A 14421-nucleotide genomic window follows, 5' to 3' on the forward strand; every position below is an offset into this window, starting at 1 on the left:
TGTTCCCAACAAGAGGTAAAGAATACCGCTGCTGAAGTGGAGAAAACAGCTTCCTTAAATGCTGCTAATGGATGAAGAATATCTGGACAGGCTGCCACTTCTCCTGCTTGGTAGTATCTGAGCAAGAACTTGGAACATCTTTTTAATGCAGCAAGTGTGCTAGAGTCCAGCCAGTGTATGTATTTCAGAGACTGGAGATTTCGTTGACCCCATCTGCTCTAGGAACTGATCTCTCCGGGCCTTTCTGAGGTCCGTGACTAATCATAGAGGGCAAGAAGGCAGGCAGAGCTGCTTGGGACAATTTCCTGCCTTAGGAGAAGCATTTCTTCCCTCTGTGTTCCCATGTTCACCACCTTTTCAAGTCTAACATGGATGCTGATTTTACTCTGTAATAGTTTTGTTTACTGTTAGGTGTGTTGATTGGCTGACCAAAGAGTCTATTTCTTGTGTTTGTGTGGTTAAAAAACTGCTGGTGAGCTGGAAAAGGAGGCAGCAATTTGGTAAGAAACACAGCTTCCCTTTTTAAACTGTTTTCTTCTAACTAATGTGGATGCAGCAGTTCTTTTTGAAGGCAGACATTTAAGTTTGTTTACGTTTGTGTGTGGTATCTCAGTAACAGAACAGCCATTACTGCTGGGCTTTAGCTGCTGTTGGAAGGAATTATGTGATCAGACACTGTCTCAACCTTCCTCCCCCTCAAACACAGTTGCAAATATTGTTAAAATAAACAAACAAAAAACCCAAACAAACAAACAGACAGGGATTTGCTACTGCCAACAGCATCACATCAGTTCTATTTACTTTTCCCACAGAATACTTCTACAGAGATTTTTCAGGACTTCTCTCATACCAACTCTGGCATTGACTGCAATGCATGTCTTAGTGTAAGTGACTGCATTGGGCAGATACATTGTTTGAGCAGATCCTGAGGGACAATCCAAGGAATATTTTTGGATCACCTGTACTGTAATCCTGCCCACTAAACAGGGACAGCTATTCTGGAAAACCTCTCAGACAATGTTCTTACTTTGCTTTTGAAGTGAACTTCTAAACTAAAATATTTCTTTAGTTTGTTTTTAAGGTAATTTTGAAGGGATACCGTGATGGTCAATGACATCTCTGTGAACCTCGAAGGAAGAACATATGGATATCACAGATGCAGTGTGATAAGCATCCATGCTGGGCACAAATATAGCCAACCTGTGGCTAAAAACTGTCACTGCATACTAATAGTATGTCAGCATGATACTGCAACTAGCCTTTAAGGAAAGAGCTACAAGAAATTAAATGTGGAAATTCAGGTTTAATTTCTTCTTATGTTTTTTCCTTTAAAAATTGCACCACATGAAGGATAAAATTAATTTTAATGTTTTTGATTTTAAAATAGAGTGAAAACTCAAGCCAAAAGAGCGCTGAGCTTGAAGGCTTCTTTATTTCCCCACTCACTAGCAGGCCGAGGGAGAAGACAGATGCCCCAAACTGCTACTCCTACTTGCAGTGCTCCACTTCCAAACATGCTCCTACCCTCTCAACAGCAGAGTGCAGTGATGTGGAGAGAGCATGAGGGCACCCTCATGTTCATGACCAAGTCTTTTTCTCAATCTCTTTTGATCCGTTTTCTCTTGCTTCTCCATCCAGCCCCACAAAATCCCAATGCTGGAACTGGAACACAATCCACACACATGAGCCTAAGAGTTTCATGGTGAGCTGCATGCGTCCTGTCAAGAACCTTGAGTCATCACTGATGGGCTGGAGCTTATGCAGTCACAACTGCATAAACCTGAGCCAGTGAGTTTAGAAGTAGCTTGGTTTGTTTATAACACATCTTTGGTTGCTGTGTTGACATAGCCCTAAATATCAACCTGACTGGTGTTGAAATGGCCACTCTTGAACTTATCTATGTCCAAAAATAAAAAGTCAACACACGTAATTGCTAACATTTCCAGTAAGAAAAATTTTACTATGTGTGAAGCAAACCGTTTCAATACTTTCCAAACATTTTTGGAGGACTGGACATGAAAGAATATTTATTTCTGCACAGAATTTCAGAATGCTTGATCTTCATTCCAGGGCAAAACAAAAATAAATGTCACAATCTTGACATTTTCTGTGAAATGGAATTATTGTTCTCTACTGAGGCTCTATGCAAAAGACGATTTAATGCTGAGATGGATGTAAATAAGCTAAAAGCTTCTGAACAGATTTCTCACTCAATTTGAGACTTTCACTAAAATGTGTGTTTAAATCTCAATCTCCACTATGTCCCAAATGCCTGCAGTCCTGTAAAATCAAGTAATATGGAGTTTACTGCCAAATAGCCATATCCTTGGTTGGTATCAGGAACAAAAGTGTGCTACAATTAATTTTCCTTGTTCTCTCAGGTATGGCTTATTTCTCACATTAATGTATCTTTGGTTTACAATCAGTGATGTAGTGGTTCCTAAACAAAGACCTTTGTGGTTCTGCATCTTGGATCACGTATAAAAAATACCAAAGACTATTTACTATTTAAAGAAGCCCACAACACTGTTAGTAATGAGACAACTTCCCAAACCATTGCTGTATTTGGAACAATGGTGTTGCATCAGATGGTGAAAAAAAGACATTGTTACTAAAATAATAATCCTGTAAATGTCTTCCTGAATGACCAAAGTCACTATTAAAGGTCGGATATTATTAAAATCTACAGGCTTGATATGCCCTAAGCTGAACCGGTATCGTGTGGTTATTGTGCTCCAGTATCAAACAGGATGAAGGGGACACAAAGTAAATCCAACCCAATGGAAAGAAAGAAAAAAAAAAATCAGTAATTTAAAAGAAATGCCTGCAGTTCTCAGAAATGGACCGTGTAAAAGGAACAGAACAATCAGTGCAATTACTTTTCTTCAGCTTCCTTCCTGTTAAGCAGTGATGAGGTATGAACATGAGAGAGCCTGTACCAGGTCAGACCAAAGGTCTGTCAACTCCAGGATCCTTTTCTGACAGCTGTAGATACTTACAGTATAAGAGCATGTCAAAAATGCAGTGATATTTCCTGTGTGATCCTGAGGCTGCACAGTCTCCTCCAACCTCTATTTGACTGGATATAGGCTTTGGAAACATGTGTGGAGGAGTGCTAAGGATTTTATTTTATTTTCAACACAAGCATTTAAAATGCAAAATAAATATAATAAAGGTTTATGACAATATCCATTATTTTTTCACCTGAAATATAAATGAGACTTGATTTGTTCTTGTAATAATCTTCAGGTTAAAATTGTTTATAGTAATCACACACAAAGCCTCTTTTCCATGTCAGAACAGAAAACGAAAGCAAATTACACATTACATGATTTTAGGCTGTAAAAGCAAACAGTGAAATCAGCCAGGAAGAGAAATGCTACAGTGAAAAAAAATCATCATAACAGAAACCCAAAAAACCTCTTCAGCAGTAAAATATACAAGTTTTCAGAGATTCTGAAATGGAAAATTATTCTTGGTGTATTGCGTTTGTCCTAAAACAACAGGCCTTTTTTGTGAGAAATTATTCAGATAATGACAGACTTGTAGATGAAGACTGTGGAGATGCAGACTTATAGAGAAGACGGCAGGTGGTATCTTTCAGGCTGTAAAAAGAGTTCATAGATATTCTACAAACAGGAACGGACAGTATTTTCTCTAGACTCTTCTAACCCCCTTTTCTGCTTCAGTAATGCAAACCACAATTATTTCCTTGGGAAAATCACCCAGCATGTGCTGGATGGCAACCATATTGCCAGCAGTTCTGTCTCCTCCTTTGTAATTTCCTGCATAGGGCATCTATAGCTGGCCAAATATTGGCCTTTTTTATGACTTGCATTAAACTCTTATTAGTAGTGCTTTGGTTTTCTCCCACTTTTCTGTACCTTCTGCAAGAGATTCAGTTTGAGAGCTGCAAGTAGTCCATAGTGAATCAGAATGATGACTCTCCTGTGTTTAGATAGCTAATCTGAAAATTAGTCACCCTCGCTCCCTGGTAATTAAGGCAAGTATATAAACAGATGCTAATCTCTTTCTGAGAAGTGTTGTGAAACCTAATTCATCAAAATTTTAATGCTTTGAGAATTTTACTTGAAAGATGTTATAGGAGTCCAATGCCTCATGTAATAAATTCTCCAGCATTCACCAGTAGAAGAAGATAAAAGGTGACAGCACAGCTTTCCATATTACTCATGTTTTCTAAGTTGTTAGCTTTTGCCACAAAGAAAGTGAAACTATTACATTGTATCCATATAATGTAGGAATAATGAAATGCAGATATGAATATTATCTTTATTAAGTTGCTTAAGAGGAAAAGCTGAGTGGCTTAGAGGATAAGGGACTGGGATTTCATCTCAGAAACCCCAGTGGGGATTTAATTTGCAATCTACTGTTGAGATGTTAGCTGCACAAAAGCTTTCTCTAATCTGCTGATAGAGGGAAATTATTTACTAGCTATCAAAGGGCTACCTACCTTTGACAGGACCGTACTCCCCATACATACACATTGAATCCTGTTATTTTCCAAGTTTGAGCCAATTTCAATAAAGAACATTTGGCAAGCTGTAGTCCCAAATAGGTACATCTAAATATTTGTATTACTTGTCAGTTGTAAGTATCTTCCTGCGACTTCCAGCACTTAAACTGGAGAATATGGAATAATTCACCGATATATGAAGCTACCTGCCTTGAAAATACCTCACCAAGGAAGCAGGTAAAGAAGGGGTCCATATAGTTAATGGATGTCAAAGATACTGGGCAAACTTTTGAACAGTATTGATATTTTGTTAACAATCTAACGGTTGTATGCCTTTTCTGTTGTTACTATAACGTTACTAAACTGTTTTGGAAAGGAATAGGTCACTGAAGCATGTATAAAGTTGCCTATACAGATCTACTTGGACTGAAACATAATAATTCACAAAACTTGGAAGCCTACACATTGATGACCTACATGAAGGAAAGGTCTTCCTAATTTTATTTCTTAGGCACCTAAATCCAGGATTGCAAGCCTGCACAATTTCTTTAACTCAGACAGAGAAGTCAAGCATCCATACCAGTCTTTTCTCAACAAGCAGAAAGGAAGGAAGGCATTAAATCTTTATTTCAATAGCCTGAGAGGTCAGGAACCAAAAGGACATTAGTGTTCTCAGCCCTTGAAACTACTCCTCCAGGCAAGAGGGAGCCATGTTGGGGGGGGATCTGTCTGTATTGCACTTGTATTGGCAAGGAGGCTTTTATCTCAAAGGCTGATGATACCATACAGAAACTTATTGATTCTCATAGCTAACTCTCCTTGACTTCAAAATGGCCCACAATTTTACTTTCTGTTTTAGTTAGGGTTGTTGGTAGGTTATAACTTATGGAAATAAAGGAAATTGAACATTACAGAGTGCTGCTGAGGCCATATCTTCAATTTTAATGAATTTACATTAACATTGAATTCTTTTTTTTTTTTTTTTTTTTAACCATATCATCTCCTATGAATAAAATACTACAAATGCCAAAAAGAAGAAATGGAGGAATCTTCCAGGAACTTAATATGCATTAGGCAATAGGTGATAAAAAATCTGGAGGTAAAACATGGACAAATTTTATTTTTACATAACAGAGTCCACTCTGCTGATTGTCTTCTTATTACTTTGCATCAGAGGTTAAATAAAAGATACTTTTTTCCAGCTGTTACCCTAGAAATTAACTGAACACATGAAGTACATGAAAAAAGGCAAATTGTAAAAACACATACATACATCCACCTGTATTTCTTTGTTACTTTCAATCCATCTCCTCATCATTGAACTATTCATATGTAACCGCACTTAGTATTATTATAGAGTAGCATCTTAGCTCATAAAATATTGATTCAGGTTTTTTATCATATATCTTTCCTGAACTTTGATCTTTAATACTTAGTGCTGCCTTGATGAAATATTTAGAAGTACAACATTTTCCATGTGAAAGGTAAATTTAGGGTTTTTTTAAGGTAGCCTCTGTTAATGCACTAGCTTCAACCCACAGGAGAACCAAGCTGAACTCTGTCTTGGTCACATTTAGTTGAAAATTGAGTTTGCAAAAACCCTTCATTCCCAAGAAAAATGTTTTTTTTTTTTTTTTTAAGGTAAAAGTGAGTTTTGTAACTTGGTTGGAGTAGACTTACCACATTTCCTCACCAGGTACATTGAGAGAGCCTTGAGAACATATATCCAAAGAGCTGACTTTAATAGTTACTTCCCAGTGGATAAAAATGTATTATCTATATAATAAAACAAGACCCCCAACTTAAAAAAAAAACCAAACCCAACACAACAAAACAAAAAAACACAAAATCTACATACATTTATAGGCATTGAATGCTGTCAAGTAGTTTTGCCAAAGCAAGCAAAATTAGTGCAACATCTCCTTTACAAACTTCAATTCATATACTCAGAATAACAAACACGGCATTCTTTTGGGGTTGAGAACTGATGAAGTCTCAGTTCATAGCTCATGGCTGATTGAATTCAGCATCTAGGAATCTGCAAAGGTCCAGATAAAGACTTTTCAAGGTCTCGAGGACTCACAAGGGTTCTGTCCACCACCGTTTCTTGTGGTACCTTTCTCACAGTATGTCTCTTGTCCCCACCTAGCCACTAACTTTCATGAAACCTGTAGAAACTCAAGTAGTTTTGAGCCATTTCTTTCCTTGTTGTATTTGGCTGAAAGGGATTATGGCTGAAAGGGATTTTGGCTGAAGGCTGCTAACCTTCATAGAGACAGAGAGATAGGGTGGCAGACAGACATACACATATCCAGAGTAAGCACAAACACGGGCTTCTGTTCTATTAGAGGTGCATAAATCAGGATATGATACTGAAATCAATGGAGCGGTATATATTTAAGAAAATGGACAATGAATTAGAAGATAATCTATACCGTTCTCTACTGGTTTGTGTTCTATTTCGAAAACAGGACTTCACATTGCCCATTTTGAATATGCTGGACACAACTCTTGATTAAGAGAAGCTTTTTGGACAGACAGAAGTGAAGAAGCAGAGAAAACTGTCTAGAGGTTTTATCAGTCCGAATTTTAAATTCACAGAATTTTGTGCTTGGGAGATGCTACTAGGGAGGGAAGTTTCTTTATACAGTGCACTGACTATTTTCAATAGGATACTTTTTTCTTTTTCTATAAAATCAGAAAAGTAGTGTGAAGACTGGAGTCAGTGTTGTAATTGATATGGAGAAGCAGGATTTACCTCAACTTTAATCACTTAGAAGTTACAACTCTACTAGTTTAATCATCTAGGCTTTCCTCATATCCAATGGAGAAGAATAAATGGGAGGAATTAAAGCCTCAAAATGTCTGGCTTTTCATAGCCTAAGGATTTGATGCCTACATATCGAACTTTTATACAGACAATATTAGGTCAGAAGCACCTCACCCTTACAGAACAGCTAATTAGATCTGCTAACATCAGGATGAATTTTCAGTATTCATAAGATCTGTAGGTTTGTTCCAGTAACAACATTAAACCTTTTATTACCTGGGCAAGCCAAATAATTAAGTGATAATGTCTGAGGACTGTGGTCTCAAAAAACTTTAGCAAAATGGCAACCTTGTTTCTTTTTATAGTTGGCTTTTCTGTGAGATACAAAAGATGTTCTCCAGATGCCAGAAAGCCAGGACACCAAGTAATCTCTGGGTATGTACATACATGTAAGTAAATGACAGGAAAAGTAAGAATAAAAGGATAGAAAAGGGAAATAAGTATAGTTTGCTGCATGATTCTCTGTCTCAGCTTTATTTAGGAGAATAATAATAGCTGTATCACTAAATTCAGAATTTCATGGAAATGAAATAATGAAACATTAAAAGAAAGTCTTCAAATTAAAGTACTTGCTATCTACCAGACATATATTTCATTCAAAGTATTTCTATAGATTGATACCATAAACTCATTTTCACATGATGTAACATCTGTGTTTATTTTACTGAGACTGTTGGAATGTTAAAAATAATCCATTTAAATTTGTATCATATAAACATTTTGGTAAAAGAAAAGTTGATGTCTCAGAGAAAACTTGAAGACCTGTTATTTTTATATGCAATGTATTTTATATGTTTCTTGCAATTGCAACAGATCTTTCTTTAAAAAAAAAAACAAACAACCAACAAACAAAACAACAATTTTGTTTTGCATTTTTACCTACTCTATCAGCTTCCAATGTAAGAAACTTTTGGTGCAGAATTAGTACACTATACAGATGAACACAGATCTGTCTTACCTTCTGGCTCCCTGATCTTACGTCCTGCTGCAGATTTTCGTAGCACACTCCGTCCTGAGTTGAACAAGCTAGTTAACTCATCAAGGGGACTGGTCAATGACCTTGAGTTTGTAGGGCTGTATGGAAATGAAGATGATGAATTTGAGTTCAATTTCCTGTGATCTGCTCTTGCCACCTTTGGAGAGTAAGGCAGTTTGGAGAATGGAGAAGATGAGCATCCAAGCTGAGCAGGACTTGGTCTCTGAGGTACTTTTGACAGGTCTGAGTTTGTACCTGGTTTCCCTGTATTAGTCAGAAAACTAGAACAAGTCTCTGGAGGAAATGCAAAATGTGTGGAAGCCCGGTAAGAAATAGGAGGTGGTACAGGAGGGGGGGGTGGGAGAGGAGGAGGTGGTGTGGAAGGAGGAGTCACTTTGCTGGAAACATTGAACACAACCAAGCCTGGAGATGCTGGCCTTTCATTCTCCCCTTTCTGGCTTTTGGAGTACTGTGGTGATAATGGACTTGAGCCTTCTGACTGCACAGGGTATTTTAGGTTGGTTTCCAAGACAGGAAGCTTTTTGACTTCTAGTGGTGTTAGAGGTGATTCATCAGAAGCAGGTGAACATGTGACAGGGGTGGGAGGAAACACAAGAAGTGGTGGTCTGTGGGGGAGCAAGTTAGGGAAAGGGGCTGGAATGTCACATGAGTCTTTGTAGATCAAAGCTGCTTGACTGTTTCCATCCAATGTTCCATCTTCAACGTTAACATTTTTTTTGCTTTCAAACAACACAGGAGGAGATCCAGTCACTACTGGAATTATTCCACTACCATTGCTTCCTTCTTCTGGTAGAAAATACTTCATTTCTTCATATACAGACTCTCCTTGTTCTGGGCTTTCTGCTTCAGCAGAATTGCTTTTCATTGCATTCCCTACCATTTCAATGTAGACTGGCTCATTTTCCTCCTCTTCTTGTGACATATAGAGACTCAACACGCCATGTTGTGGCCCATCAGCAGAAGCTGCCCTCTGTACTGTCACAGTGTCATAGCCGCCTGGTTTAGCTACAGTGCTTGCCTGTTTTACATCCCCAGGCTTCTGGCCAGGTATTTCTTCATAAGAGCCACTAAGTTTTGTATTGGGACTTCGTTTTGGTTTTCTGGGAGGTATTTTTTTCATGGTACTGTAGTCATCACTGTGTGGCCTTGGACGGGTCAGTACTAGGAAAATGAGAAAGGTCTGTGTTATTAACAGATCAAAGTCATTTTTTTCTTACACAGGTCCAGTACTTTAAGCTTTCGAGTGTTGCCCATATAGTTTTACAATGAACAGCAGCGACAAACATAAGGATTCGGTCAAAAATATAAATATTTCAAGGAACAAAATGCAGAACTTTCAGCTTCCAAACCACAAGACTTTGCTACCTTAGCATATAAACTGCTTTGGTAATCTCTGCTGCCACTAAAAGATGAGAACTAACATCTGAGGAGATATCCTTTGAATCCCAGTGTTCACTGCAAGGTCTGTAACACATAGAAATATGTGCTTGATATTCCTTTTGCACCAAGGGAGAGGGGCAGGCTTTTAACTAGGAGTTTCAGCACGGTGCTACTTTGACACACATGTTATTGCCAGTAACTGAAGCACCCCCCTTTTTATGTAATATCTATAAAACTCTAATTATAGGCGGATATTATGCCTATCTCTTCTGCTTTTGTACTGCAGGAGTGGAAATCCCGTAGCCTAAGGGCAATTCCCCAACTGAGTATACAGTTAACTAAACTAGATGTCTTTTCACAGCCTCCAGGCACATATGGAGCGGAGAGACTAAGTACCTAAGCGATTGGTCTTTTAAGATCAAAATTAGGTGGTGTAAATCAGAGCTGGTTTTGGACAAAGGCTCAGGAAACTGACATAGTTTTTGGAAGATGAGTATACAGCATGGAAACTGGCCTTATTGTTTCATACATATGAGAATTCCAAAGTTGTTTTGTGAGTGTATAAAAGCGTTAGTGTTAAGACGACACATACATATATAAATTGTCACTTTTTCAAAAACTTCTGCTATAACTTTTTGATTAAATCTATCATTTCTTGAAGGCATGGGCACCGAAAGCCAAAACCATGACAGAGCTCCTTAAGCCACACTAGTTTAGAATTATATTGGACACAGTTTATCTCCTTACATGGAGCCTGAACGAGCAAGGAAGAGGTTAAGAAAAATGGGCTTGCATCTAATGAATTGAACGGGAGTACAGTTATTATTTTGCAAGAGGGAGCTGCAAAGGTTCCCATCTATTGTATGCAGGATTAGAGAATGGTTATACGTAGCTTTAAACTCAACCTGAAGAATCTTCACTGATAAGCCTAGAGGATCCTTTACACAAAACATGACTAGTCAGGCTTATTAAGGAAAAGCAGAATGCATTCCCCTCCTTTAATCTACTACTCATTCATTTCAAGGGTGAAGGAAAATAGAACAACTGAACTCAAAACCGTTCTATATGCACTATAATACATTGAGACACTTTGGGACTTTCATAGTGCTTTCGTTCTAAACAAAAAAATCGCTGTAGGCAAGTTTTGGCACAAACATAAACCACTGAATGCATACGTTATTCATGTGGACACAGAAAAAGTAGGAGAAAGTTTAATGTTTAACTTGGTGAAATTTAAGATTTGAGCATTCTGTTTTAGTGATGCAAGGTATTCTAACATACAGTTTAAAAGGTGAAATAAAATGATCAGTGGGGTAGAAAAGCTCAAGTTGACAGAGAACATTTGTCTCTAGAGAGGGTTCAGCAAATAGGTTTTGGTTGTTGACAAACTAGACAATTAAAACACGTGAGTATTATTTGCTGATTTGGAAACCAATGACAAATTGACTGATTTTATTTACTGCCACTGAAATATTTCAGGGAAGCGGGACTTTTCAAAGGTGCTTGACTGTGTTTAAAAGGATCAAAGTGAAAAGAATAAATCAGTAACCTAGAGTAACATTTGCAACTGTTTCCCCCTTTATGCCTAACCTTCATTAGCGGCTTCCTTAGAAGCTGCCGACAAGCAAGCACTAACAGCCTCATACGAGGCACTCAGTCGTGTGTTGGGGTCCCTCTTTGGTTTGGGAGGAGGCTGTTTCCTTGGTGATGGCAGGCTATTGCTATCGTCCATGCTGAACACAGAGTGCAGGGAGGGGGATCTGATGGATGACCCAGCCGCAGAATGTACCAAGCCGTCCACTGCCATGGGGACAGGGACGGAGCTGGAATGAAAGTGCTTCGGCGTTCGACAGCCGGCAAAGCTGTCCTCAGAGACCTTCCCACCCTTGTCTTCAGCTCTGAAAACACAGAAAAGAGGCCCAGATGCATTATTCAAGCGATAACAATGAACCTGTTCATGCAAACATAACAACAGCTTTTTGGTAAACAATCTCACAACTCCCCTACTGTGTCGAGGGGATGTGTGTAGTAATCTTCTGACAAACAAATCCCGAGCAAGCTGCTAGCTTTCTTCCATTTCCTGTTTCATGATAAATCAGGACACTGGCCCTTTTTCACACAAATGCAGCCTTCCTTAAGCAGTTTCATATTGTTGATCAGACATTCACTGAATGCATTGTTCACACTTTGATTGTTACGCGCAATCAAAAGCTGGGGTTTCAATCTGAATGATAATTTCAGGGAAATCCATTTTAATAGAAAGTTACTGAGGCAGCAAATGCTGCGCCTTTATCGTTATTTTCTAAAAAGACAACTATAAATTCTATTTAGATAATGCAAATCTTTAAAATATTAGATGGCCTTTTTAACCAGCTACATTGGCTGCTTGAACAATTGCAGCCAGATATCTATATATCTTCCCATTTAAGCTTAATTATTAGTTATAATTTTAACAATATTAATTATGACATTATGTTTAGTTATTTCAATTACAGTTTTGGAGTTTTACTCATTCTAATTTTTCCTTTTCTTTTGCTATTTCAATACATATTGAGAAATGATTTTTATCAGCTGCTTCCAACAAACTGAGTTTTAACAAAAATATTCTTCTAACATTTTATTCCTCCAAAAATCAAAATGTTGAAAACCTTTTAACTCAGAGTGGTAATGTATAGATGGAAGATGTCTATAGAGTCATTTTACAAACAAATCTCCAAGCATTTGTTTTTTTAAATTGTATTTTTGCATGGCAAATCACCAGCAGAGCTGGGATTCATGCACAAGATATAGCCAGCTGCCCATGTAGTAAATGAAATAGCTAAAGATGAAAGCATGGTGCTCAGTGGATAATTTGTTTTCACTGTAATGTTTAATTACAGTCTTTCCTACAAAGGCATTTCCTTCAATATGTAATCACTGGGATATTTGGAGCTAATTAAGCAGATGCACTGCCATTTTCACTTTAATAAAAGTCACTGACAAAAGCAATGAAAGCAAAGGGAGTTATTCTGGATGAAAATTAAGTTCCTGTGGAAAAATAAACATTTATATGTCCAGCAAGTTATAGAGACATTCCTGCTATAGGCACATGCCCATTAACTGCAAACGCTACCTCTGCCCATTCAGGTGTTCAAGAGAAAAGAGATCAGGGACTTAGTTCTTAGAGAAAGCCCTGCCAGCATTTGCTGTATTTGTAAAGTAGCGATCCTGAAAACTGTGATGGGAGTTAGACAAAAACCATTTGCTTATTTTTAAATAAGAGGAAAGAACCCTCCTCACAATCAGCCTGTCTAGTTCAGTGTGTAATCGAGATTTCTTAGTCCGGACTTTATTGCATTTTAACACCTTCCTAGATGTTTTTCATTATCTTGGCAAATTCCCAATGTTGGAATTTTAAGTTAGAGGATTTTTTCTCTTTGTTTGGTTTGATGAAAGTCCAACTATAATCTATCTTAGAATTAAAAAATATTTCTGTAAAAAATGAATGCCTTGGAGACTTGAATAAGTTTCTATAAAGGTCACTGGCCCCTGAATAGGATATAAGTGGTGTCCTTAAGTTTCTAGACTTAATTACCCAATATAGAGAAAAAAATAGTGTCTAATATTTATTTGGGTTGAGTATATACTTGAGAATCCTCTTGCAACTCGTCAGTCATTTCTGTGAGTTTCTAAGCAGGGAAGGAAATTACTATAATTGAAGAAATGCTTTAATTCTTCACAGTAGATGTTTACTCATCTTACCTTTTGTGGCCTTCTTCTGGTCTGTTTCTAGCCTCTAACTTTTCCCTGTGGTAAGCAGCGTTCATCTCATTGCGGAGCCGGTCATTTTCCCGGGCAATGTCAGAAGCATTTTGAATGACCAAGGCATCATATGTTTTCAAACCCATATCCTCAGCATTCTGCAAGAAGCTTTTGATTGAGGTGACCTCTTGCTGTTTGATGCTCATCTTCTGTAGCAAGCGCTGACGAGCTAGAAATCCTCGTACAACTACCATAACAGAAGGAAAAATCATGGACCAAAGTAAGACAACTAATTAATTAGTGAAGAACTGAATATTACTGTGTGTTCTGCTTTAACCATGAGCAAAAAAGTTCAGTCAATGTCTCACACAAAGAATGAAAGAAATGTGATGGCATATGAATGACATACTAAAATGGAACTCTCAGTGCTTAGAACAAGATAGTGATAGTAAAATAATTCATAAATTTGAGCTGCCACAACTCAAAATGTTTACTTTCACTGAATCTTATTTTTTATTACATTAGAAATGGAAACTCGAATGTATGCTACAGATTGTGAAAGCACACATTTACACTGAAAAGGTCAAAAGATCATTTGTTTCAAAATAAAACCCTGAATAAATGATTGTTGCATTGAATGCAGTAGGAATTAAATGATCGTTTGCTTTTTGGTCAACTTAAAAAAGTGCTTTAAATATTTTTGGTATACCTAAAAAAATCAAAACTGACACAATATATTTTAATTAGACTTACAGACCTTTTGTTGCTCATTTCCTTTCAGCAAAAACAATTAAATTAATTTAATGCAAATTTCTCAAATGTATCTGTCACATCATGTCTGCATTTTTCAGTTGAAAATTTTCATCTGCATTGCATCATCTTTATGTATCTATTAGGCCTATTTTTCACACAAGATCCTGATTCTTTCCACAACTGGAATAACTGCTGTGTACCTCACAGGGAAGAACCTGTTTTAGAATTATTGACTTGTTGCCTTAA

At 37.5% G+C, this 14421-nt stretch overlaps 1 protein-coding gene across 1 annotated transcript in view; it reads right to left on the reverse strand.

Moving 5' to 3' along the window:
• The window catches only part of MYO16 (myosin XVI), a 322775-nt gene that overhangs the window by 33158 nt on the left and 275196 nt on the right, over positions 1–14421 (reverse strand). Inside the window, 3 exon segments of the mRNA XM_009892140.1 lie at positions 8263–9462; positions 11272–11543; positions 13414–13669. Of these exon segments, the coding sequence (XP_009890442.1) occupies positions 8263–9462; positions 11272–11543; positions 13414–13669 (1728 nt within the window).

Source organism: Charadrius vociferus, unplaced genomic scaffold, assembly GCF_000708025.1.
Source record: "Charadrius vociferus isolate BGI_N301 unplaced genomic scaffold, ASM70802v2 scaffold218, whole genome shotgun sequence".
NCBI classification, from domain to species: domain Eukaryota; kingdom Metazoa; phylum Chordata; class Aves; order Charadriiformes; family Charadriidae; genus Charadrius; species Charadrius vociferus.